Source organism: Argentina anserina, chromosome 5, assembly GCF_933775445.1.
Source record: "Argentina anserina chromosome 5, drPotAnse1.1, whole genome shotgun sequence".
Taxonomy (NCBI): domain Eukaryota; kingdom Viridiplantae; phylum Streptophyta; class Magnoliopsida; order Rosales; family Rosaceae; genus Argentina; species Argentina anserina.
Window position 1 is genome coordinate 2,978,629 of NC_065876.1, and position 26,805 is coordinate 3,005,433.

The 26,805-nt window shown below is 38.6% G+C and overlaps 4 protein-coding genes across 4 annotated transcripts; 2 read left to right on the top strand and 2 right to left on the bottom strand.

The window, feature by feature from the left end:
- The first annotated feature begins 151 nt into the window (after positions 1–151).
- LOC126794731 (cleavage stimulating factor 64) lies at positions 152–3,086 on the top strand. The gene is made up of 7 exons (XM_050521501.1): positions 152–282; positions 410–487; positions 826–864; positions 943–1,494; positions 1,581–1,673; positions 2,415–2,591; positions 2,674–3,086. The coding sequence occupies exons 1-7, from the start codon at positions 190–192 to the stop codon at positions 2,797–2,799; spliced, it is 1,158 nt and encodes a 385-aa protein (XP_050377458.1). The 5' UTR covers positions 152–189; the 3' UTR covers positions 2,800–3,086.
- Positions 3,087–3,172: 86 nt separating this feature from the next.
- LOC126793347 (CRM-domain containing factor CFM3, chloroplastic/mitochondrial) lies at positions 3,173–9,611 on the bottom strand. The gene is made up of 9 exons (XM_050519839.1): positions 8,610–9,611; positions 7,654–8,119; positions 7,440–7,570; positions 6,207–6,551; positions 5,323–5,479; positions 4,936–5,228; positions 4,781–4,840; positions 3,903–3,986; positions 3,173–3,669 (listed from the first exon to the last, which is right to left on the bottom strand). Exons 1-9 carry the CDS (start codon positions 9,489–9,491, stop codon positions 3,592–3,594), a joined length of 2,496 nt encoding a protein of 831 aa, XP_050375796.1. The 5' UTR covers positions 9,492–9,611; the 3' UTR covers positions 3,173–3,591.
- A 4,244-nt stretch (positions 9,612–13,855) lies between these two features.
- Positions 13,856–19,001, bottom strand: LOC126793627 (synaptotagmin-5). The gene is made up of 14 exons (XM_050520203.1): positions 18,524–19,001; positions 18,042–18,116; positions 17,839–17,946; positions 17,515–17,547; positions 17,298–17,387; positions 16,896–17,021; positions 16,559–16,702; positions 16,070–16,477; positions 15,830–15,964; positions 15,529–15,741; positions 15,170–15,442; positions 14,928–15,065; positions 14,480–14,782; positions 13,856–14,383 (listed from the first exon to the last, which is right to left on the bottom strand). The coding sequence occupies exons 1-14, from the start codon at positions 18,722–18,724 to the stop codon at positions 14,162–14,164; spliced, it is 2,469 nt and encodes an 822-aa protein (XP_050376160.1). The 5' UTR covers positions 18,725–19,001; the 3' UTR covers positions 13,856–14,161.
- A 6,545-nt stretch (positions 19,002–25,546) lies between these two features.
- On the top strand, positions 25,547–26,221 carry LOC126794077 (VQ motif-containing protein 20). Its single transcript, XM_050520723.1, has 2 exons — positions 25,547–25,873; positions 25,946–26,221. The coding sequence occupies exons 1-2, from the start codon at positions 25,547–25,549 to the stop codon at positions 26,219–26,221; spliced, it is 603 nt and encodes a 200-aa protein (XP_050376680.1).
- Positions 26,222–26,805: the final 584 nt, after the last annotated feature.

Here is a 26,805-nt window from a genome sequence, read left to right on the forward strand (position 1 = left end):
AGTAGATTAGGTATGAATATAAACTTTCTATTTACAATACTCCGTTCCAAAAAAAAATAAAAAGGTTGCTCATCCATGCCCTTATGGGCTCCCACTTGTTATGGTACTTATAAGTTACAAGGCCCAATAAAGTGATAAAGATTAAAGACAACAGGCGCTCTCTCTCTCTCTCTCACTCTTGGTGAAACAATGGCGGGAAATCAAATCGCCGGCGATGTCCTACCGGCGGATATAGCCGGAATGTCGAAGAACCAGCTCTACGAAATCATGTCTAAAATGAAGGTGTATCTCTCGTCTCATATTTCTCTTAATTTTCATTCCCAGAATCTCTTTCGCTTCAAAGAACCACCCCAATTGGACTAGTCGTGTTCCTGTTTTCAATGACCTCTTGGTGTTTTGGGAATTACAGAATTTGATAGAACAGAACCAGCAGCAAGCGAGGCAGATCCTCATCCAGAATCCGCTTCTCACCAAAGCGCTTTTCCAGGTTTCTCAACTTTCTAGGGTTTTACTTTTCCCCCTTTTGCTTCAACATCTCAAAGTTTCAATTTTTGATACAAGTATCTGCAAATTCACAATTTATGTGATTTTTTTAGATGAATTTGTGTGATTAGGGTTTACAGTGGTGTGATTGGTTTTGTTTAGAAACTTTAGTAGGAAAGAACTTTAATTTATAAGTACCCGAATTGCTGTGTGGGCATTGAGTTCAATGGCATTACTGATTGATGGACTTTAATAGGATTCATGAGTGAAGTAGCTTTTGTTGAAATTATAGCATGCATTTGGTTTTTGTAAGTGCTGATGTAATGTGTGTTCTTTCACTAGGCGCAAATTATGCTTGGGATGGTCCGGCCACCTCAATCGGTATGCTTTTCTGTATTTGTAAAAGTTGCATCTATGGGGTTGTGTTTTGTAATGTGTCTAAATTGAGGTTGTTTGTAGATTCCCAATATTCAGCCAGTGAGGTCGCAGAATTCTCAGCAGTCAGTACTACCAAATCAGCAGTCTAACACTCAGGCTGCTCCCTCATTGCCGGGACTTGGTGTTCAGGACCAACCAGGTCCATCCCAGATCCAAGCTCCTGCAAGAACGCAATACCAGAACCACTCTACAATGCCTAGCTCGTCAACTGCTCCTCCTGCATTTAATCTTCAGTCTCAGCCTATGCCTTCATATCCCCTGCAGACACAGCAGCAGCATAAGGGGCATATGAATCCGCAAATGGCCCTGGCATCTCTTCCACAGTCTTCGCAACTTTCTAATCCTCCAACACATCCTCATCATTCTTCACAGCCGTCTCAACTTCATCAACCCCAAATGGCTTCTTACAATCAGTTGCAACAACCGATACAGACGGGTGGAGGTCATCATATGCCACTGCAACCACCATTGCCACCACAACCAAGACCTTCAATGCCTAACTTTCACCATCAGTATTCCCCACAAATGGCAACCAATTCGGGTTTCCAACATCCTTCACAATCCATGTTTCATGTAAGCTGATATTGTAATTTCACTGGTTTGTAAAATTGTGTCAATATAGAAGATTGACTCATCATCTTCTTCAATGATCTTCTCAGTCGGGTGCAAAACCCCCCACTACTGTTGGGCCTTCATTTCCTCTGGGACAGCCACCACTTCCAAATCACCTACCACCTCAATCCATGTATCAGGTATGTGTTTCTTTATCTGAAAGCAAGTTGGTTTTATCTGAATGGATATGAACGTCAAATCATCCAGTTAGCATTTGTATAGGGTTGCTCAGGCTCAATGACATGCTATATTTGCAGCTTTTATTAGGTATTCTTGTGACAATATTCCCTTTTCATATTTTCTCTGTGAGCTTATAGTACCAGCCTCCTTAAGAGTTTTAGATACTGGATCAAAGTTGGGTTCATGTGTCCTCTCTTGTCTATCCACCATACTGTAAGCCACATCTTGGCAAGAACCTTTGTGTTCTTCATGTAAGTAACTTGATACTATGGAAGAATGATGATCAGTCTTGTGATTGAGGTGCATCCTGTATGACTAAAGTAGAGGATATATAACAAAAGGATGTGTTTGTGGGCTTCTTGGTAGGTTTTTAATCTATCAGACAATATCTGTTATTGATTTTTGTAATTTGAATGTACTTGATTCTGGGAACGTGTTGGACTGTTGGTAATAAAAAGAGTGTTTAAACCAATTTGCAAGGTCTGTCTACCCCAGATTCCCTTTTGAACTTCTTTGTTTCATCCAAGTCAGGGTTGGTCCTTTTTTTGTTTGAGTTGTCGGCTGCTTTTGACTTGACTACCCTGATGAACTACCGTTTGGGTTTTCACTGATGAATGCTACAATCTTGGATGACTTGCATGTATTGTTTTGGGTGGATAGGAGTGACACATACCTGATGGCTGATGCTTTTTGTCTTTCAGGGTGGAGGTATGCATATGGGTTCAGATTATAGCAATCAGGTTGGAACTTCTATGCAAACAGATAGAGGATCTTGGATGTCTGGCCAGCCAGAAAGTTCGTCAGTGCCACAGCTTCCAGGACCACCTTCATTAGTTCCTGGTCAAATGCTTGGCAGCCAGCCTGCTCGCAGTGCAGGGGTAAATAGAACTGTTTATATCAGCTGGAGTTTTTTTTTTTTTTTTTTCATTTAACCAATTGATTTTTCTTCCCATTGTGCAGTTGAGCCCTGAGGAGGAGAAGGCACTGCTTCAACAAGTGATGATTCTTACCCCAGAACAAATTAATCTCCTGCCTCCGGAACAGAAAAAACAAGTGCTACAGCTACAGCAGATTATGCGCCAATAATCTGATGAAATCTTCTATTTCCAGTAAGAAAGAAGGCCTTGAGCTTCAATATTCACTTTCCGGCCAGAGACTTCAGTGTTTTATCCATGGTGGACTGAAACCCTCAAGCATATATCCGTCATTGCAAAAGGAAGATGTCATCTGTCTGATCATGTAGTGTTGTTACTACCTCAATTGGCCATTGTACGCATAAGTTTATGCAAGAGTCATTCAAGACAATTTGGAAACAATTTATAAGTTGTAGCTTATGAAAATATGATGGCATCACCTTGCCAAAGTTAGGACTTCAGGACATTCATTTCCTTTTCTGGTTTTTAAAGCAGATTTCTGAATTCCCCAACATCAACCCTGTGTGTTACTTTCATTATTTCATACCTGACAAATTAAGGGTCCCAAATTTTAATTTTGTACAAAAGGCTGAAAATTCATCTAGTAAAACTGCAAGTCTGGGCGTGAAAGCCATGTCCATTGTATACACAAATTAATGAAAGAACATTATACAAGAATAAATACAATGTCACCTAAATTTACAACAATGGGCTGACTGACTACAATAGTGGACGCCTTTTATCCGAGAGGTGCTGATTACATCTGTTAGTGAGGTATGTGGTAGCTTCAACTGATGATATTCTGATTTGTGTTCATTGTTTCTTCTGTAAACTTCAATTCTTCTGCAAGTCTCATTGTATCAATGGCAGGAGTTTAAACAGGACGCCGATTCATTCTCAGCAAACCCTCCTGTATTTAGATGTTGTCAAAACTGATCCTTTCTTTTAAATAAGTATGTGGACTTCAATCTTCGTCTTCCCAATCTGAGTCTTCATTATTGTTACTACCATCTGACTCCATGTCAGAAGATTCATCCTCACTCTGCAGATTAGAATAACCAAACACTTACTCCTATTGCTGTGAATAAATTCATAAAAAGGCTCATAAATTATTGAGATCCTAAACGGAAAGCATTCAACAGAAATAGAGATTTCAATCTCTGAACCCATATAAACCCAACTTGTTATGTTGAGCGCATTAACCAACAAAATTTAAGGTCGTAGCATCATCAGCAGTTGATAACAAATATATATAAATAAGAAAAAGAGTCTCACTTGGTTAAATTCCGAGTCATGACCACTCTGATGGGGATATCTTGAGCTCCAAGTGCTCTCATTGTCTACATCTTCAGACATACCCTGCTCAGAAAACTACGGTCATACACAAGGGCGACAAGAATGCAAAAGGACATGATGCTATTGGGAGAATGCTTGACTGTACGTTTTGGGGACCCAGCCAGGAAATTCGTAGCACTTGTATCATTGGAAACACTCCAACTGTACATAATCACTTATAAACCAAATAAAAATATTGACCAGGAAGGTCTACAAATGCTTGGATCATGTCATCAAAGAAGAGTAGTGTAAATCAAAATAAGCCACCAATAGCAGCGACTAAGTGTACAAGTTTACGAGAGTCATACAAACCTACAAATTTATCACATGTTCCAATTGATTGACCTAAGTGCTCAAGCAACTGATGGGCACGTAAATGGCAGCCAACACAACAATTTTAGGAATGTAGTTAGCTGAGACCAGTCCATGATCCTCGTGATTTAGGATCATTTGGCATATGTAAATTCCATTACTAGATTACTACTCAACAACTTATCACAATTTAAAATTTGGGTTGTAGAAAGGGCTGAACCATTATGGCATGACTTCTAAATTCAGTACGAATGATGTAGTCTGGCTGTCCAATTTATTTTCTGATGAATAGAGAACCATGCCATAAGTTCGTAAAATAGAATAGCAAATAGATATATTCGTCTTTCTGGAACAAAATTTAAACTACTTATTGCTGATCTCATCAAGAAAATTAGCCTAACCAATGCCATTACTAACTAACACAACATCAAGTAATGCATAAGAACATATACATGACTGCAAATGAATGTGGACAAGGCATTGTAAATTACAATTCTATAACTTACAATTTCAGATCTCATTTGCTCTATAGTCCTCTCCAATTCCCCTATGTGCTGACTGAGAGCCTACATATAATATTTACCAGTCAGATGAAGAATATAGCAACGAGTAATAATGGATTTAAGAGAGAGAAACTGGGAAAGAGATGAGGAAGTGAAACCTCATGGCGTTGCATAGCCACCGAACGTTTCAATGCCTTTGCCTTAGTTAAAAGGTTCCTTGGCCTCAAGGTAATGGGACGTTGATAATTCTTTCCACGATAGTATATAAGAGTGTATCCTTTGGGAACTCTTTCTATAGCCACCAGTATGCCACCACTCTCATATTCCAACAACCTAGCTGAATCTTCAACGAAAGCAAGGTTCTTCTGTTTGGATATTAATTTCACTAGCTCTCTGTGCTTCCAATGCAAATGCATGTTTTCAATGACACCGTCAAAAACACCACGTATGCCTGGTACATTATATTAAAGACCATTATTGCTTCAGTTCATAGTTCTATCTTCTCCGAAAGAAAAAAGAAAAAAAATGATGGTGAGATCACTCACCAAGAGGCAAGTACGCTTTCATTCTCAAGCCAACTCTGCGAAACATTACGCGTTCCTCATCAGTGATGGTTTCCTGATCGTAATCAGGACCGGCAGGAAGCATTGCTGATTCTATCTTGTTTAGGAGAGTCTCTGCTCTAAGCTTTTTAGCTTGGGCCTGTCAGTGAATTCAGATTTTTAACCACGTTAGAGACAGATGTTTATATAAACATAAAACAGTCACACAGTCACAGCCAAGTTATATTTAATGTCTTTTGAACAAGAAAACATTACACGCCATACAAACTATCTTTTATAATGTAGGTCTACCAACCCACTGGAGATACAAGAGGAAAATATTAAGAGACCATATTTTCCCCATCTTCTCTTCGTATAAATATTTATGACAATGTTGACCAGTTACAACCACTACAATCCATGCAGCAACTACAAGCAAACTATTACTAAACATATAAATCTTTAAATGCACAGCAGGCCGGCCCTTTTCTGGTGATAACAACAAACCTTCCTTCTCTTCCAAAAAAAAAAAACTTCCTGAATTCAAACAAGACCTATGTATTATACTTTCCCATTTGTCTCTATTATTTCAGGATCCATAAATTAATGTCAAGAAATCTTTCCTTGCTTGAGCACATTATTGTCTTGCAATGACAACAACAATAAATAACCAAACAGATCTTGTTTAATCCTCCTCATTGTGTAGTCACTCATGGCAAGGTCAAGCCAAATTTGATTTAACATGATTAACTGCATAACTATTTTATAACATATATGAAGTTCTTTCACGTTTATTTGGTATAATGTTGCGAGAATAGGAAGAGAGCATTTAAGAGAATGTGGGAATGGCATTTGGAACTGTTAAACACTACAGGAAGTATACTTACCACGCCCAACTTATGCTCAATTCGTTTTGCACGCCTGGCCATCTTAGCCTTCGAATCTTCTTCAATCATCTTTTTACGTTCTTCAGCAGATATTTCTCTTCCCCATCGGGCTTGGGCCTCGTAGAACTCTGCCAAAGTTCCTGCAAGCGCCTGTCCTTCCTCTGTGCCAGAAGCAGCCGCATCTATTGGTTTGACACGCACTATCTCTTCAACATCTTGAACCTGTTTTGTCAGTTCCTGTCTTTCAGCCAGTGCAGCAGCTACAGTTGTGGGGACGAAGTCCTTTCCGCGGTAAATGACAATGTAATATTTGTTTCTAAGTAGTAAAACACCACCCGTTAATGCCTGCAGTACAGAACCAATTCAGATTTATACCTGTTGAACTTTATTTTGCACAGGCAACCAGGTTTTAAAAAAAAAAGCTTAAAAGATTATAAAGAGAGAATAAATAAAATAAAAAATCTGTCCTTATTGCTCTAGTTTGCCAGAAAATTCATAAATGAAGTGCCTATCTACTAGCTTGCCAGTTGTCACTAATGATTAGCAAAAGATTGTAATAGGTTCCTTACTATGGTTCTCGTTTGCATTGAGAGAAATGCAAAGTTCATCATGCAGATTAAGCTTGTGACAGGTATAGCAGCACGATAAATAGATATGTTGAACAACCACTGGGTAAATATACCCATTACATTCAATAATAACCTCTATATCATTAATTCAATGAGTCCTGTGAATCTGTTAAAAACAAAATCAGGGTCATTTTGATGCCTAACCGAAAAGCTCTTGCAGAACTGCATGCCGCAGAAGAAACCATCAAAAAATAAATCATACTACAAGGCTGGATGCCACACGACTCAAGTTTCTATAATCTAAGCCGCAGTTGTAAGTTTAAGGCGAGGGAACCTAATGGATTCCATAGTATATGTTACAGACATTCCAACCTGAAAAATCTCAACAGTACTGAGCCACCTCGGCTTCTAGTTCAGTTATGTTCATGTGGAAGACATTACATTATCGAAACAACTATCAATTCCATTTTCCCTGAAGAGAACATTACGGGAACAATTACCCAATAATAATAATAAAACCACAATGTTAAATTCTAGTAGAGTATTGTTTCTCAGAAGATGTTTTCCAATTGTTGGATTTTATGTAAACAACCTAAGCTAAATTGCAGCGATAAGTTGGGAAAAAGTACCAAAAGTAATGAAAATCAGATAATGTAGGACGGACCTTCAGCTCCTCAGCCATTATTTTGTTGTTTGTATTCTGGATACCTCGTTTGACAGCAATCTTTGCCACAGAGCTCTTTTCCCAAACTTTAAGTATAGCAGATGCTAACCCTTGATGGTTTCTATTTCTCCCTTCATCAAGACGTCAAAAATGAAGAGTCAGCACATGTTGATGTGCTAAATTAAAGTAAAAAGAAAACAGAATCATAGTTTACCAAGGGCAAAATGACATGGAATTGACTTAGCAAGTTTCCGTAAATTGGTCATCTCTGCATTAGTCAGCCGTGATCGCATCCCCGTAGGAAGGAGCCTGAAAGGTGTTTTGTAACCCGGAATTGTTTTAGGAAGTAAATCAGCATCAACAGGAAGTATTCCTGTCCCCCAATACTCAACAAAACGAGGACCTAATTCACCCAATAAGCTGTTGAATTCAGCTTCTTCATCTGTCATCTTTCGAATAGGTTCTGGAATTTTCACAGATTGCTCAGTCTTATCTAGAGTTGACGTCACATCGTTGCCACTTCTCATTACTGAAGTTTCAGCTGATGAAACATCCGGGATGAAAAAAGCATCTCCTCCCCCACCAGCGGGTTCGGATTTAGAAGGGCCTTTGTAGTTAACCCCGCGGTACACTACCATGACACTTCCTGATCTCCATAAAACTAAACCCCCTGTTCGACGCTGACCATCACTAGAGGCAGTCAGTTACATTTCAAAAAGAAGTTGAATGCAGTAAGCATTAAAGTTTGGCAAATGTCATGACATCAAATTATTACAAGAAGCACATGAAACTATAAACACAAACAAATCACAAATCTCAGGACTCAGACTGCATCTGCTTAAGTGATCACTTATAGCTCTTAGTATAAAAAATGAAAAGGATGACGGATCAGAATGGTATATTAGGTCTCGACAGTAAATTCACGCACCATAATCAGTGTCAATCAGCTAGGAAAATACTCCTCACTCCAACTACATTTGACCTTGAAGCCCTCCAAAATGGAGTAGCCATGGGAACAACTCACTATACCAGTTCATCCCTAACCAAATTAGTCATCTAATATAAGCATATTCATACACTACTCGTTCATCATTACTAAGCAAACTCAACATAATATCCTACTTTGTATTTAACAAGAATTACATTTATATACGAAAATTCGTAACGAACCTCAACAATCTCATGAGCAGTCTTCATATCATGAGCCAAAACCTCATGAAACTTGAGCCTCACCAGCTCCTCCTTCCTCCACTTATCATGAATCTTCTCCAGCACAGCCTGCGTAATGCCGGCTTTCGGCACGCTGATCCTCTCCCTCAAGAACATCCCCAACCTCCTCAACCGCCTCAGCTCCTCATCCTCAATCGTCAGCTCCGCCAAGCTCGGCGCCTTCGACCTCCTCATCTTCCTCATCCCCTTCACCTCCTCATCTTCACTCAACTCCTCCTCCTCCTCCTCCTGCTCCTTCTCCCACGGCAGCGCCACGTCATCGTCTCCCTTCTCCTCCGCTAATATATAGTCCGGCCGCACCCACTCCCGCTGCAGCAAATCGCCGAGCTTCTCCTTCCCGGTCGCCGCCGGCATTGAATTCTGACCGTCCAATTCAACACCGCCACCGTCTTCCTCCTCGTCGTCTTCATCGCCTAGCCCTAGGTTCCGCAGCCGGAACACGATCCTCTCAATCGCGCTCTGGCCTTTGTCCTTGTCCACGTACCTAGTAGCATTATTACTACTCGGCTTCTCCCGGCCGTTCGATTCCTTGACTCTCTGCCGCGGAGACTCCGCAGGAGCACCGCCGCGAGACGGCCACTTGTTGAGCCAAGGAGCGGTGGAGGACGACGAAGGCTTGGACTTGTGCGGTGTCGGTCTAGCGTTGGAGTTGTTGCCGCCGCCGCGCTCGGTGGTTCGGAGAGCAGAGAAGGGCTTGAGGATGCGAAATGACGATTTTGGGGAGGAGAAGAGGCGGTTGAGAGAGGAAGAGGGAGAGTGAGAGGTGAGTGGGAGTGAGTTTCGGAGTGGCAGTTCGGATATTTTGGCGGTTGCCAAGGCCATTTTGTGGTGAGCTGAGCTGAGATTAGAGAGGTTATAGTGGTTGGTGGTGGAGGTGTTTGATTTTCAGGGGCATTGCTTTGGTTTTTGATTGCTCGGAGCTCAGACAGAAAGGTAGAGAGGGGCGGGGAAGAAGACTCCGTTTGTATATGTAGATAAGAAAATATTTGGATAATTTTTTCCGGCTAATTTATCCAAAATGGTTTTATGAAGAAAGTACAAAATGGTGGTTTTATGAAGAAAATACAAAATGGCTTCAGCAGCGAACTTTCTCCAAGAAATGGTTTTCTAAAGAAACTTCATTGTAAACTTTCTTCACAATATCGATACACTAATTAACATTAATACCAATTTATAATTCATATTTTTAAATAAAGACACTTAAATATTATTTTTCGGCCATAAAAATATTTTATTTTAAACATTAAAATTAAAAGAAATTACAAACTGTCACTAAAATTATAAAAACACTCAAACATTCTCTCATCTATATTCAGGTCTCCGACAATTTTCAGCCGAACCGACAAATTTTGTTTGGCTCTGACGAGGTCCTGGCAACTTCCGGCCGACTCCGGTGAGTTTCGTTGACTTCAGCAAGATCTTCGGCATATTCTAGAGATGTCAGAAATATAATATCATGAGCACCAAAATGTATTATTACCGACAATAAAAGCTACTACAATGAAATTTCCAACAATCTTTGATGAGGTCTCAAAAGCTACTACCAAGCTACAAAGTCTAATACTGGGCCAAACAAAAGCTATTATGTATATCTACCAAAGCTACTATTAATGAGAAACAAAGCTACTAACAATTCAAGAAAAAGCTACTATCATTCTCATCGAAAGCTACTACCAACAACAAATAATGATTTTATCATACAAAGCTATAGCTATTATTATCACTATCACTACCAACAATGAACAAATATACTACCAACAATAACAAAAGACATTGTCAAAGCAACAAAATATACTATAGCGATTTTCTCAATGATGTACTTAAAAGATATTATCTCAATGTTAAAAACATATTATTACATCGTTGAAAAGATACAGTCAATGAATTGGAAATACTTATAGAGACATATAATTGTGATGTTAGAAAAGATATTGTCACAAGCACCAAAAGATACTATTACTGGCAGTAAAAGGTACTACGATGAGATTTCCGGCAACATTCAACAAGGTCTCAAAAGCTACTACCAAGCCACACAAAAACTTCTATCGAACCAAACAAAAATTACTATAAAAAAGCTACAACCACCTTGTCCAATTAAATAAAAGTTACTACCGTGCAAACAAAAATCTACTACCATTGTCGTGAAAAGCTACTACAAACAAAACTACTTATGTACAAAGCTATAACTACTATCACCAACATCACTATCACTGTTAAACAAACCTAAACTCTAAACCAATAACAAACAAAAGTTACTATCAACAACAAAATATACTACCACATACAAAAAGATACTATAGTGACATTCTCAAGGATGTGTTGAAAAAAAAAAACAAATGTCATGAACAAACAATATTTAATACAAAGCAAAACAAAAATTACTATTAAGTATAATAAAATCTACTGTCACATGCCAAAAAAAAATGACTAGCACAAGCAATGAAATGTACTATAGTGACATTATGTTGGAAAGATACTATTACAACATTGAAAATATATTGTTAATGAATCAGAAAGATACTAATAGACATAAATATCTACTACCCATAAAACCAATGCTAATATGCACACCTGCAAAAGCTACTGTCAATATAAAGAAAAGCTATGTTGCATGGATACGGCAGGCAGAGGCGTGTCACTGTGTCCGACACGTCCCGACACGCCGATACGACACGATACGCCTTTTCGCCGTATCGGACACGCCACGTGGCGTATCAAAAAAAGTTGACTTTTGGACACGTTGACCGACACGGCTCTGTCGTTTAAAACCTAAAAATCTCTCGCAACCGTTCTGCTTCTCTTCTGGCTTTCTCCTTCCTTGCGACTCCTTTCTCCTTCTCCTTCCTTGCTGGCTTTCTCCTTGCAACTCCTTTCTCCCTCAGCCTCAGCCTCCTGCCTCCTGCTCCAGCCCCAGCCCCCTGCCTCCAGCCCCAGCTTCCTGCCTCCAGCTCCTGCCCCCTGCCCCTGCTCCCTGCCTCCCTGCCTCCCTCAGCCTCTGCCTCAGCCTCCAGCTCCCAACTCCCAGCCTCTGCCTTTGCCGACAGCTTTGCGTAAGGTAATTCAATTTTTTTAAAAGTTTAGATTATTGAATGGGTGTTGAATTGTTGATTGTTGATTGTTGAACTGTTGATATGATTTTAATGGGTAGTGTTTGATAGCTCAATTGGGTACTGGGTAGTGTTTGATAGCTCAATTGGGTAGTGTACTAGTGTTTGATAGCTCAAGACGAAATAATTGATAGATTTTACAACTTTATAATAGTATTGTTAATTTATTTTATATATTAAAATTATATATAAATATTTTTTATTTGTCGTGTCGAAATCAAGTCGAAAATATGAGTTTTTGAGATTTACCGTATCGCCGTGTCGCGCCGTGTCCGTGTCCGTGTCCGTGTCCGTGTCCGTGTCCGTGCAACATAAAAGAGCAACATAGAAGAAAAGCTACTGCACCTGTCATCAAAAGCTACTCGAGATTTTGCATAAATATACTTCATCTACTCTAGAAAACTTTACCATATCGGTGTCAGAGTCTTTCCACCCATTCCAATATCAAATCATTACGGCTTATATTTCCTACAAACGCATACAAAACAAATCTGATCAAAACCCCAATTCCAAGCTACCAAAACTCTAAAAACTCTATGAATTCAAAGATGAAATGAATCGGAGAGAGAGAAAACATACAGATCGAGGAAAGCTTATCTTCATCAGTGATGACGGTGACCTCCTCGAGCTTGACAATCAGAGACATATTCAACGAGGTACTTTTCTTCTCTGTGCTCCGATTTGCTATTGACATGATGGCACTAGATCAAAGGTCATGTGGAAAATCGGAGGTTTTGTGGCTTCTAAATTGTGTAGACGAGCCTCCATTGTTGAGTCATTGAGGCTTCAGGCCTCCGTCACCCGAGCAATTGAGCCTTCACCGTCAAGGCTATGAGCCTTCGTTGTCGAGGCTTCGAGTCTCCTTTTTCGACGTGTCACCATAGAGATAGAGTAAATCAGAAGAGATTGTTGGAGGAGCTCTAGTCAAGCGCAGCGGAGGCGAAAGATTCTGATTCAATTATGGCGAAGAGGAAATGATATTATGAAGAAAGTTCACGGCGAACTATCTTCACAAGATGGTTTTCTTCATAAATTGGTCAACGCGAACTTTTTTTTGTTTCTGAAGAAAGTTCATAGCAAGAAGAAAGTTCATAGCAAACTTTCTGGATAAATGTGTTTTCTAAAGAAAGTTCACAACGGACTTTTTTGCATAAATAGGTTTTAGATACTCTTGTTGGAATAACACCACTAATTTCAACTATAATCACTATATGCGAGATTCGAATATGAGCACAGGCGGGAGACCTTGAGTATGGAGTTTGAAATAATACATTACCACCAACGATGATAGAATTTGAATCAGTATCTATTCATGGTGGTTAAAGAAAGAAATGTAAATAGCCGCGAAAACTATGTTAGTAAATTCTTGATACAGCAGTACAAGAAAATTAAGGCAAAAATGTCAATTTGCACAAAAAATTTGGTCAATAATTGTCAATTTGCCCGAACTTATATTTGAGTTAATTTGCCTCATAAATTTGGTAAAAATTGCCGATTTGCACCACATCCGTTAAATTTTTTTCATCCAATTTTAAGTCACATGTCATGCATTTGAGGGGCATTATTGTTATTATATATTTTTTCATATTTAATAATGAAATAAATTAATAAAATTACTTAAGAGGAACACTTGCTACTATGTTTTTTTTATTTTTTCGAAATATGTTATTGATTTATATATTTACTATTTTACGTTATATGATATTTAAAAGATATTAAAAAAATATAAATAAATACATAAAAAATTAAAAATAAATATGCACATATAAAAAATATATATACAAAACACACTATATTTGAATAGGTGGGGTATGTTGAATATATAATTCAAAATATGGTTAAGTGTGTAGAAAAAAGATGCAAATAAATAATTTGATTAAAAAATACTCATTTTAAAGAATATTTTTATTTATTTTAAGAAAAATATAAATAAAAATGACAACATTACCCCTCATGTGCATGACATGTGACACAAAATTAAATAAAAACAGTTAAATTTAATGGATAAGGTAAATTGACTCAAATACAAGTTCTGAGTGCAAAATGACAATTTCAACCAAATTTAAGATGTATTTTGACAATTTTGCCAAAATTAATATCCATGTAAAGTTGTAAACTGTCAAGTAAATGATGATAACCAATTAATCATATTTTAGGACATAACAGTTTTCTCCAAGTAGCAAAAGTGATATCCCAAAGAGCTAAGAATCTAAGGACTTCTTCATCTGCTGCAGAAAATTGATCGAAGCATCTATGACCACCCATATACAGTTACGCAGCAAGATGGTGACCTCAACTGCATAGGACTGAAATGTACATTACTCTCTGTCTCTGCGTGTAAAGGTTTTCATGTAATTACATAAACACCCAAAATTTGAAAGGGGATTAAACTCCAGAAAATCTTCTGCTAAGGTTGGGAGATGATTCAAACATTTCCTGACCAAGCTCCTTTATCTTGTTAAGGAGGAGAGCTTGTTCGGTCTCAAGCTGAATCATGTAATCTTCTTGCGTGTCCTCGAGACTTTCTAACTCGGACATGGCTGTTGACAGTCCTTCTAGATTTCCATCCTCAATTAGACTCTGGAACTTCATCATCATTTGTTTCATCTGACCAAACTCGAGAGTTAGAATTGGGTTGTTGACTTTGTTTGAAAGATTTTTTTGTACAACAGCTAAGATGAGCAAGTCATAAGTCTTGTTTACCTCACAAGATATTCTGTGTGCTCTGTTTATGGATGGATCAGACTCCAAGCTTGATTTTTTCTCCAATTCTGGGACTTTTCTTGTGATCCGAATATGGATCTCTCCCCTCTTTACACCTTGAAGGGGTATCCACTTGTCTGACATCTGGTTTGGAGGCAGTCTCTGATATTCCACAACACAATCCCCAATGCTTGATGTTGGTAATAAAGCATTGTGGTCTTTAACATGCAGCTCTAGGGGGCTTCCATCGTCAGGGAATTCCAACGTCTGATTCCAGTGGGGGTTCAGAGTTTTGTACATAACCTGCAAGACAAGTCATTGCAGAATGGAAAACTAACTATCATAGTGTTCCACAAACATGATGAGCAAAATCTTTAGGTAAGCAGAAGTGAGAAGGCATTTATCATCTCATGACTACGTGTAACAAGAATGAGATATATCTACTAACCTTTGTTCTTTTCTTTATGTTCCCATACTGAACCCTCACGTAAGGATCACTTGTCCCTCTGATATCAGCAGCAATCAGGTCTTTTGCTTCAAGCAGAACAAGTTCGAGCCATCCATTATTTGACTGCATAGAGGAACCCTGAATATACCAAGGAGGTTAGATGGCAGATTTAGTAACTAAAACATAAATCAGGACTAAAAATTTGATCCACTAGTAAATCATTCACTAAATTTTATACACACCCTTGATCCTTCTGAGCCTTCAGCCCTGACTGCTTCTATTTGAAGCCTGAGTTCTCCAGAGTTCACTTTCTCCAAAGGGACCCAAACATCCCTGACTGATCTGTCAATCAGTCCCTCCAAATTAACTCTCGCACTACCAATGCTGTCATCACCAAATGTATCTTCACTGTAGCATTTTACCATCAGTAATTCACCTCCTCCTATCTCATCGAATTCAAACTTCTGATTCCAGAGAGGAGCCAAAGCATGAGCGGTCCTTGTTCTGTGAAGAATCTGAAAAGAAAGTAACAAAATATGAATAATGTACATACCGATGAGAAAACCAAAGAACATAATGAAGAGAAAAGGTATATATCTACCTTTCCATATTGCAATTTAACATATGGAGCACACTTTCCAGATCTGTCTTTTGCAATAAGATCCTTTCCTTCGACGACGGTTATGTTAACTTTTCTTCCTGTTCTTGGTAGGAAATTTGATGACCCAAAAAGCGAACTATGTGAGATAAAGTTGTCCAAGACGTGTGAACCATCAGAAAATTGCCATTCTTTCAGGACAAGCTTCACCATCAACTGGACGTCATAAATTAAATAAATTAATCTTTTAAGGAACTAGAAAGCAAGTAAAAAGATGAGCCGGGCATAAACTTAAAATTGTTACCTCCCCTGAGTGGACTCCCTCAAATGGAACAACTATTTCAACTTCATTTCCACAGAATGCAGCATGTTTGGCTATTACACCAGAGTCAGGTCCTATAGCCCAAAACACTGTAGAATCATCCTCAACATATTTTACCTACTCGAAGGAGACAAAATTTCAACTTAATTGACACTCAACTAGGTGTTTTAAGATAAGGTCAATGTAATTTCAAAATTAAGTTGAGCATGGTAATCATAGTACCTTAACTTCACAACTTGCCAGATAGTCACACTTCACATTGTTTGGTGTGCATTCATAAAGATTAAATCGAAGAGTACCAGCTTCTTCATGTAACACCATATTAAATTTTGAATTCCACCTAGGATTTGAGCCAAACTTCATATCTGTTCTTCTAGTTAACTGCTCAAGCTCAACCTCCACAAATGTCTGCAGGTCACTATCAACAGAATGTTCTTCTGATGTTCTATCAAATTGCCTTCTTGAAGGGCTTAATCTCAAGCCATTCCTAGAAAGTTTACTGGCTGAAACGACTGTCACATATATAATACCACCAACCGCTTTTTTCCTGAGACTTAATGCTGGCATAGAGTAACAACGGCGGCGAGGTTCAACCATTGTCTTAACCAAGGTGTCGGTAAGAATTTTCACCTATGAGAGAATATATCTATTATTTGTAAAAGTAGAGAGTTTGAAGACATTCGGAACAAAAAAAAATGATTAAGATCAAACCAGCCAAGAAGAGACACCAGGAAGCTCTGTAGCAGGTAGTGATTGGCTTCCACCACTACCAAATGCAACTCCTATCCTCACATCAGGAACTGAGAGAAATGAGTACAGCACCGCTCTCCCATTCAAAACTGGCATCAGGAGAAGCTGCAAATTGCGATTTACCAGATCAGACTTCAGAGAGATGCACGACAATAAATGTTTTCCAATAGGATATCCGGATGCAGAGAAGGAAAAACAAGCTAATTTCTATATATGGGTATATATAATTTCAGTTGAAAAGTTAGCTTGAGATGAATTGCATGAGAAAAAAGAAGTTAAAGGGAGCTGATTTACATACATCTCCCTTGATGTGGAGGCTATTTATAACAATCCGTGCGGTCCCCATAAATGGCTTGGCAAGCTTAGCAAGCAACATAATACTCATATCAGTTGTGTCCCAGTCAAAACCCAAGCGCATGATTCGCTGTAGAGATGCAAATAAAAAGTGTTTTTGAAGATGTCAGGAAACTAGACGTGATATATTAATATCATTGCTGGAAAAAATTGGATAAAGTACATTTATCAGTTAAGCTCTAAGAACAGAAAATAAGTATCATTGAGGTAATAATTTAAAGTCAACATACAGAAACATATCTACCAACTTATATAACCTTATAGTCTGAGCTATAGCAATATAATTCAAGACAAATAACTACAATAGTACTGTCCAGCATAAAGTTTGAGAACTGCAAGACCAAACCTGATCACCTGCTGTTGACCAACGTGTCCCATGAAGACCCAAGCATGGAGGGTATGAACCTAGTGTGAACTCTTGCAGTTCAATTCTTTCCTACATGAAAAAATGGTTACTCTTCACTCTTTAGTAAAAGATGAATGTATCACTATGAATATTAACTCAAAGGTCTAAACTTTAAAGTTTAAACCGTACTGGATGAGTGAAGGAATGGATCACTTACTATAAGCCTTGATTTTATGTGCTTCAGCCTTTTCTGAAAACAACAAGAACTTATCCAATTAGCCGGATACATTAAAAATGATGGTTTGCATGTAGTTAGGACAAATTGAGCCATCAGGGGGGGAAGCAGAAAGTGATCACTTCTGGCATTATAAGCATGCATTTAGCAAAATTTCTAGGTCAATACAGAGCTACTGGAAAGATGTCAGCATTGCTCTGGGAGAATCTTTCAGATCCATGAGACAGATATAACTAGGTAAACATAATGCACTATGGTATTAAATGACAGTGACAAAAATAACAAGCACGATAAGATATTTCTCACCTCAACAATGGATGCAAATCTTAGAGAAAGCTTGGGGCTAATATAGTTGGGCCATACTTCCATCAACAGCTTATTCAGCCATTCGCAGGGCTCCAATGGCGTTATGGGCTATACAACCAAAAGGGATCACAAACAGAAACTCAGCTTCCATAAGTACACATTCCATACAACAGAAATAGAAGAAATGCAAATTAACAACATACCGATGTGTTAAGTATCACTCTCTTCCATTTCTTGTTCAAATCTTCAACAACGATTCGACGCTGATAGTTCCCAAACTGCAGATAGAACCAAGTGACAGCTTAATTATTTAAGTGAAGTTGAGTGGCAGCAACTCAAAGTTCTGTATTGCAGTTTGCTAAAATAGAACATAATTCATTAATCTCAAGTACGTAGTTGGAAAAAAAAAGTACTAAAATCTGAACCAATGGAAAAGGTACAAGCTAAAAATAAACTAAGCACCTTATCATCCACAAATGGAAAACTTGAAAAGAGGCCAAACAGATTCACACCTCCACAAAACAAAACAAAACAAAAACAACTCCCAATTCTATCTCACTCTACCAAATATAAACTTACAAACAAAACTTAAAATAGCCAAAAAAAAAATGTCACATTGACCTGAGATTCATTCACCTACAAAATATAGCAACACAAAAGAAGATGAAGAAGCTCAAAGACAAACCTGAACAGTTGCCCAAACGGCCACGGCGAGTGGGACCCAGTTGGAGAAGGAGAAGATCCATCTCTCAATACCCCAACAAACCAAAACCAGAGGAATCAAAACAGGAACAAATGGCTTCTCCTCTACCACATAGTTGAAAAACTCCACGGCATCCTCAACCCTCAGCCCTCTCTTCTTTCTTCTACTACTAATACTACTCATTTGAATCAAAACTAATGAAAACGAAAGCCTTTCTCTTCAAACACGTCACCCTCCTCTTCTCATCACCAAAAGCTCTGATCTTTGTGATCAAATTTATGTAAAGATTAATGGGTAAAACACCAAAATGAGTAAATGGGCATTTAAGTTTATGAATGAATGAAATTAATATAACTCTTCTTCAGTTAAAGAAAGCTCAGGCGGTGATTGTGGAATTTGAAGCAGCCAAATAGCTCTCTCTTCATTTTCATTACAGAAAAGAAAATTTAACATGAGAAGACGATACTCACGAGAGGCACAGGGAGAGAAAGAAAGGGGAAAAGTCAAGGCCGGAAAAAGCCAGAATAAATTAAGTTTTTTTTTTTTTTTAGTTAAACTCTCTACTATGAAAGCGTCAGGTTTAATTGTCCGAAAATCTTCAGCTTCTACTTCTCCCTAAAGTGCTTTTGTCCCCGCTTAAGCGCTTTAGCCACGTGGCACCCGCCCCAACCGCTTCTGTCTCCTTGCCTCTTGATGGCGGGAACGTGGTTGAGTGGCCGGTAGGACCCGTGATGGTGGCGTTCTGGGCCGTAAGATGAGAGAGAGGTTGGTTCCTGCGTGTGTGACACAGTGTAGTATGGTGTGAGTGCTTCTGGGGTTTGACGCGTTGACTGTTTATGGAGCGTTGGTTTGGTACTTCGGTTGTTAGTGGTGTTGTCAGAGCTGGTTGGCGATTGAACGACGAACGTTGAAAGTGGGGACTTCCGTACGTGGCAGCAGACGGTTTGCTGCAGTGGTAAGGGGGGCATGATGGGGGCGGTGGGGTGCACGCGCCGGAGGGCCGTACAAGTCTGAATCCGTGGATCTAAAATGTAGGGAGTGTCCTTGGGTTGGATAGCAGGCTTTATATTCTAATGGTATTTGGGATTCTCTAGAATCAATCCGCCGTGGAAATCTGCTTCATGTGTTACCTCCTTGACGAGCACAACTGCACAACCGTGGTCTTGCACTCATGGTTTTCTGTTAATTAGTCAGATGATGGAAGAATTATCAAGAAAAGAAGTAGTGATGTTACATCGTGTGTTTTTAACTTGGTAGCAATGGTACTATGGTTGGAGATTTTGCAAGTATAAAACGAGGCCAGTAAAGCCAACTGTCGGGGAGTCGAGTTCGTGTTAAGTCGAATAGTAGTTATCGACTTACGTCAAAACATAGGTCTCACGCTAATATTTTACGTGCTTCTTGCTAGAACAGACAGGAGAAAATTGTCTGGAATTATATTCACCCGAATAAACACATGATTGGTCCGTATTATAAATTAAGTGACTGCGAGAACATAGACGAAACCATTTCATGAAGTTACGATTTTCACAGCCTTGATATATCATATATGAAACTAAAATCACATACAAGATGGCCAATTAGAAGTATATCTCATATTAACTAGAAATTTGAAATAATCACCGAAATTCTTATATGCACAACGTGTAGGCAAATGATGCAATCTAAGTCGTCTATATGTTTTAATTACTATTTAGATGTAAAGCTATAAATTTTAGTCATTACAATTAGGTCATGCATTTACATGCATTACTCGGAAGAAGAATATCTACAATAATCAAATACACTTGGTGCACGTTTGGTACCTATGATTACTGTGAGTCACCTTATTCGTAATACTTGGGTTACCTTCACATAAGTAGTCTTGCTTAGTGCTAATTTGAACCATGTTTGGTGACACAGTACTACACAAGGTAGGACTTCACCATAGCCAACAACCATCTTCACATGATCACAAAACATCAACATTCAACACAGAGTTGATGATTGATCTAAATCTTTGGCTAATACAAGCTCTTTCTCTCTTCATATCATCCTCAATTTGCTTCATCTATAATCTTCGCAATACCCAAAACTCATATTGACCAAATTCAACATATTTCATCAATCCAACTAAATTTTGCACTACCACAAAGTTTCATCAGACTTGTTAAAGCAATACCATAGAGATTACATAAGGAAATCAAAGAAAGCAATAAAACCCAAAACCTCAAATCACTAAACCCCCAAAACCCAACATATCCAAAAATCCGATCTAAAGTTTTGTAGGAGATGTTGAGCGAAATCTTCGTCAATCCCAGATTTGTTGCTGAAGAGTTTTTTTTCCAAACATCAACATTCTCCAACCAAAAGCAGGAACAATGCTTATTTTTTCGAAAATCCAGATAGAGGATAAACATAGAAGCAAAGAAGAAATTGGGTGCTAAGAACCTTAAGAGAGAAAAGAATAAATCTGATCAATTGATGAAGAGGAAGAAGACCGACTTCACAAACAGATTGGTAGCTCTCATTGTCTTTATTAAGGTACAATTTTTGCTCTAACCAAGCTTAGGCGAGTTAACGAGGTCAAATTGATGTTCTGTTATTAGGTAGTGTCATTTAAACTACTGCCGTGTTTGTTGGCCAAAATCATTTTGGGTTCTTAATTAAGGTAGTGAAAACAAATGTGCACTTAGTTACTATACATACAGTGATACATTTAAAGGTGTACTTTTTTCTTTGAATAATATACCACAAGACCAAGACTTCCTTTAATTTGTTTTTCTCATATATATAGCTACCTAGAAGCACATGACAACCAATCTTTGTTGAACTTTTTTATCACATCATCTTTCGTTTGTTGGGCCTTAATTATGTAATATTTATGTCAACGTGACATGCATGGACACCACTATCTGTGATATAAGTATATTAATAAAGAAGGAAAAAAAAACAAGGCAAACAAAATGTAGTGACGTTTTGATTAGGCAAGGCACAATTCTATTAAACTTATGAACAAATCAATTGGATCAGCAAAACACAGTCAATTTAAATAAATGACGACTGCACGATGACAAACAAATTGGAGACCGATTCCAAAAGTTGTTGCTTATGAATTGGATCAAATTATGACGAGATAATTATGCTATAGTAGTTTGTTCTTTTATGCACGGTTGTCTTTGTTTGAATTGCTAGCCAGACGATGAAGTTAACATGAATTAATAGAGCATGTAAGAAACCTCAAACCAGTGTGTCTAATTTGACTCTTTGAAGAAGTAAAGAAAGCTTCATCAATTCAATATATCCACAATATGCCAGGGCTGAATTTCTAGCTAAATTGAGGCACTTCTGTTCTTGTACATATGTTGATTAACACATATAGTTTCGTAATATCTCCTCTGAGTGAGAATATATACTTATCCCAGATGTATGACTTGATGCAAATAATTAGAATTTGAGGATCAGATGTAAACAACAAGTAGACAAAGTACTCATCGTAGTGATACTAAAGTTCTATTTGATAGACAATCTTCCTTTTATGAAGGTAGTAGTGTAGTACGCGTTAATCAAATCAGTCGCTTACTGTCGATTTTCAGCCATATGCGTGCAAGAAAATATCTATGCCAATATAAATTGTGAACCGGGATCGAATAACCAACCAGTAGTTAAGAGCGCAAAATTGGTGGTCAGAGGACCACTGAAGCATTAAGCTTGTCTATAAACGTACCATATAAATGTTGGTCCATAGATATATGATTCCTCCATGCGCGCATATAAATTACATGGTTCAAAACTTTAAATCATGGACTACAGCTTAGCTTGACTTGTAGTGGCTTTGCACCTATATATGATATATGGAGCAGCATATTCGGATCCCATTTCAATGTCGACAATAGTGACAAACTCTCTCTAAAACCAGAAAATACGTACTCTCCTCACCTGCCTGACTCATTATCGATCACAAGTATTAACGCTACACTGCCTACACATCCTGATGTTTGTCATTTATATTAATTACTTGAAAAATCCACCATAATATATGCTAATATGCTGTTAATCTTCTAGCTAGTGAACCATGCATCTAAGATAGAGATTCACTAAAAGATTAAAATAATTAATCGTGTATCAGTTATTAACTGTGGTAGTGATTTGATCGACACCACACTGGTTTGTATCAACTATTGTTTTTAAATATTAATTCAATAGTTAAATACGACGATCGAGTTTGACACACTACTACAGAAAAACACATTCAAACGCCATCAAATGTCTCTTATGGTGTTTTTCGGCGGCATCAAATGTCTTTAAAGCCGTTAGTGATCACTCGTGATTGCATGGGTTGTCCCTCATACGAATCAATTATCAATATCATGCATGACGTGAATCAACTTACTTTTGTGATGAATTATAAGCAGAGTACTGCTTCATCGGAAGCAAACTTGCTTCCATTCTCGACGAACAAGTTACGTACCGCGTGCATGGTGGTGCATATGAAATCAGGCATAAACGCATATTCACGAGACCACCGACCTTGCATGAAAATACATGTTTGGGCCAAGTACCTTAATTTGTTAATTGGAGGCCCAGCCCATTTCTAACCCACCTCTATAAGGATTTAGCCATTTAGGACTCTTTATGGTTGGCAACGAGAGCACAATAGCAAAACCCTAGAAAAAAGCAGATGGCTCCTCGGCCTCATCCGGACCTCTCCACCGAGACGGTTAGTGACGCATTTACTAGACAATACTACAACATATGGGTGAACTTCCCTGAGCAAATCCACGAATTTTGCAAAGATAGTACGTAGCAGGGTCGTTCGTCCTGAAGATATATAATGGTACCTGGAGCATTACAACCAGCAAGGGAAAAATCAAAGAGAAGTTGCTAGATCTTCGAAGGTTCTGTAATTGGTGATCCTTGCATATGATAACTGTTGATGCTCGAGAACGTTCCTGAAATGGGGGAGTTTCCATCGTCGTAACTGGTGATCGATTTTACTGAGGAAGATAATCAGAGGAAGAATTTATTCAGAATTTTCTGTTGGCACCACAACCAGAACTCCAGAAGGAGGCTACTTTCTTGAGAGCGGTGTGCTGAATATATATCCAGCTATTTAGAGTCAAATTAGCAGGCTTAATTTGAACCGATTACATTGTTTAATATAGATTTCTATGTTTCTATTGCTAGCTAGTTAATTTTGTTACGTCTTTAAATTTCATTCGATGATAAACAAACGATGATGTTGGTGTACCCTAAAAAAAGAGATGATGATCTACACCTTTTGTTCGCAGAGGCGGTAGTGTGATGATGGATGATCTTTTTATACGTATATATTAATAATTACCTTCTGAATCTAGCTTAGTCAATCACCCTTGAATTTTGATCGAGGAAAAACACTAATGCTTCTAGCTTGTCAGTAGTTGGCTACAGATTACGAATCCGGATTGAACTACGCGTCTACGCCTTCGACTCCTAACCCTCAACTTCCTTGGGATCAGTGGATTTGGAACTCTTGTTTCTGTCCACGAAACTCTTAATGAACTCAATCAACTCATACAACGTGAGTTGAATTGTTAACCGATCGATAACTTTCTTCAGATAAAGAAAGACCTCGTGTCTAGAATCAGTGTGCTCTCTGCTTAGTAATCCAGATTAGGATACTGCTGAACCCGGATTGAAAAAATCTAGTTTGATCGATCCTAGACAGTTGTTCGAGCCTTGGCATCAATGGCATGACTTTACTGATAAGCGGATCGATTTACCTTTTATTATGAGGTTGCTTGCAGACAATAATGTACGTGCTAGATGAAATGGTGTGCATTGAAGCTGATTGCAAAGGTCCTCTCGATAACCTTTGGAGGTGAGTGTACTGTGGACAGTGTATCAATATCCTGTCCTGACGTACATGGAATTTCGAAGAGGCTCCTCTCGATGTTCATAGTGGAGTCTAATAGTGGTCTCTTTAGCTCTAATATTTATCTTTCTGAGAATGAGTTTTCTGTTATAATTACATTTACATTGTTGATTTGAGCTGAGATCAATTAGCAAGTTTCACTCTTTTAAAAGCAATTTAAATTGAAAAGTTTAGATGGGTGCAATTGCAGCTATCAATATCATCAATCGATAAACAAAGAAGTTAAAAAAAAAATCCGTGTTCATGCAAGATTTAACATCTTATCATCAACACAAGTCAACAGATAACAATATATGGAATTATTTGAGGGATTTTTTTAGGTTCTTCCCAGGGTATTTTATTACCCACATTTTCCTTTCCACTCTTGAGAAAATAGGGTAGCTCATGAACTCGATCTTATGCCTGCCACAAAAAGAAAAGAAACACACTTAAAATGGGAGTGAGAGAGATCAGAACGTAAAAAGAGGAAAGCGTGTGCAGCTTACTCGGTGTTCTGCTTATTCCGATAAGCCCTCCTCAATCTCACCAAATATGTCTCAACGTCCTAATCTCATCTGTCACACGCCCAGTGCTATAATTTTGGGGCTACGCGTCCTGCATATCAAATGATAGGAATATGCTTAATATGCTTGCACTCGATCATTGTGATTAGGACGATGACGAGTAAAAAGATTGGTGGATTGATTGAAAACGAAAGTGTCACGTCCGAGTTTACAATCACCACCGGTCATATTTTGTGGTATATAAAATGAAACGTGAAAAGTACTCCTTAACTCTCTCTGCTTCATCTGATGGGTGAGTAGGAGGCGTCTAGCGTGCGTAAAATTTGAGAAACGTGCATTTTACTTTGTGGTAAAGTAATTTTGTTGATACCTCTCTTAACCTTCAAATTCGATAAAACCACACAGCCCCATATATTCTTCACTCTCACCCTCTAAATTTGTTTTAACCAATCCCACCCAAATAGGAGGAACAAACTTAAACGTGCTCTCTCTAATAATCCCCACACATACCCTATATAAACAATTCCATCTTCATCTCATTTCTCATAGTTTTGAGGTCCTCAATTGCAATTACCCTAGTTTATTTCCCAACCAAATTTGAAACCAAAGATGAGCCCTCATGCAAATAAGATCACCACCAATAACAACAACAACACCAACGCCCTATATCCACCGCCGTTGAGGATCAACAAGGAGTCTCATTTCATCAAGAAACCCTCCACCTCGTCCCCGCCGTCGTCGTCATCCTCCTCGTCCACGTACGCATTGATATCCAACGCCACAAGACCGCCGCAGCAGCAGCAGCGCCACCCGGTCATCATCTACACGCATTCTCCCAAAATTATCCACACGCACCCGCGTGACTTCATGGCGCTGGTGCAGAAGCTCACCGGCCTCTCGCGGTTTGAGGATGACACGTCGCCGCCGCCGATGGAGGCGAAACCCGAACCACCAGAGACGGCCAATAACAACAACACCAACAACTTTGGCATGTCGCCATTGGAGGAGGAGTTGATGAATAAGAGTCCTAACCAGGTTAATAACAGCAATGTGATGATAGGAAACGACGACAACGAGTCGTCGTCGGTGATCACCGATGAAAATTGTAGCAGCAATAACAGTAATAATAATCTGAACAGTGTAGGAGGAGGAGGAGGAGGAGGAGGAGGGGATTCTTCGTCGTGCTTTGTGCCACCGAATCCATATCTGACAAACATTCCTGTGTTCACGGCAAACACAGATTTTTTGTGCACCAATTCCATGAACATATTCACGACTCTATGATCGATCATCATCCTGATCCACCAGGAGATAGTAGTGCGTAGTTGTGTTTCAATTCGTCGGCAATTCAATTCAAGTCACAGATAAAAGCTTCCCAGCTCGGAATGAAGCCCTAGAGTTGAGGGAAGGACGACTCATACCAATTTTTGTTAGATTCAAATCATTTTATTCTTTTGTTTTGTTGTTACGTACGTTGTTGTTTGCCTTTTGGTTTTGTTTGTCGGTATGGTCATCAACTCAGTAGCAAATAAGAGTTCTAAATTTTTGTGCAGAACTTTTTCGGTTTAGAGGGTAATTACCACTAGAGAAATAGCTAATACAGAATATTCATTCCTCGATCGACCGAGTTTTTTCTCGTTGCATGCATCTCTTAGTTATGTAGTTGTGTTTCAACGGTATATATTTCTTATGCAATGTGCTGAATTGCTACACATTTTCCTACATTCTGGGCAAATTAATGTAAAATTCGATTTACCAGTATCTCAGGACAAAATTTGGAGGTTATCGATTGAATCAAGAAAAAATGACGAGTCATTGTGTAGCAGCGATTCATCATCTGTAACTGTGTGGATTTATGTATAGGCCAT

Excerpts from the sequence above, each read along its gene's own strand:
- LOC126793347 (XM_050519839.1), bottom strand. The coding sequence starts at position 9,491 with ATGGCCTTGGCAACCGCCAAAATATCCGAACTGCCACTCCGAAACTCA. Across the intron at positions 8,120-8,609 it reads CTGCTCATGAGATTGTTGAG|CGTCGAACAGGGGGTTTAGT; the intron begins GTTCGTTACGAA and ends AGTGATGGTCAG. Across the intron at positions 5,229-5,322 it reads GAAAGCGTACTTGCCTCTTG|GCATACGTGGTGTTTTTGAC; the intron begins GTGAGTGATCTC and ends ATAATGTACCAG.
- LOC126794077 (XM_050520723.1), top strand. The coding sequence starts at position 25,547 with ATGAGCCCTCATGCAAATAAGATCACCACCAATAACAACAACAACACC. Across the intron at positions 25,874-25,945 it reads CGTCGCCGCCGCCGATGGAG|GAGTTGATGAATAAGAGTCC; the intron begins GCGAAACCCGAA and ends CCATTGGAGGAG.
- LOC126794731 (XM_050521501.1), top strand. The coding sequence starts at position 190 with ATGGCGGGAAATCAAATCGCCGGCGATGTCCTACCGGCGGATATAGCC. Across the intron at positions 488-825 it reads TCACCAAAGCGCTTTTCCAG|GCGCAAATTATGCTTGGGAT; the intron begins GTTTCTCAACTT and ends TTCTTTCACTAG. Across the intron at positions 1,495-1,580 it reads CTTCACAATCCATGTTTCAT|TCGGGTGCAAAACCCCCCAC; the intron begins GTAAGCTGATAT and ends TGATCTTCTCAG.
- LOC126793627 (XM_050520203.1), bottom strand. The coding sequence starts at position 18,724 with ATGAGTAGTATTAGTAGTAGAAGAAAGAAGAGAGGGCTGAGGGTTGAG. Across the intron at positions 16,478-16,558 it reads CTGGTGTCTCTTCTTGGCTG|GTGAAAATTCTTACCGACAC; the intron begins GTTTGATCTTAA and ends ATTCTCTCATAG. Across the intron at positions 15,443-15,528 it reads TTAAATTGCAATATGGAAAG|ATTCTTCACAGAACAAGGAC; the intron begins GTAGATATATAC and ends CTTTCTTTTCAG.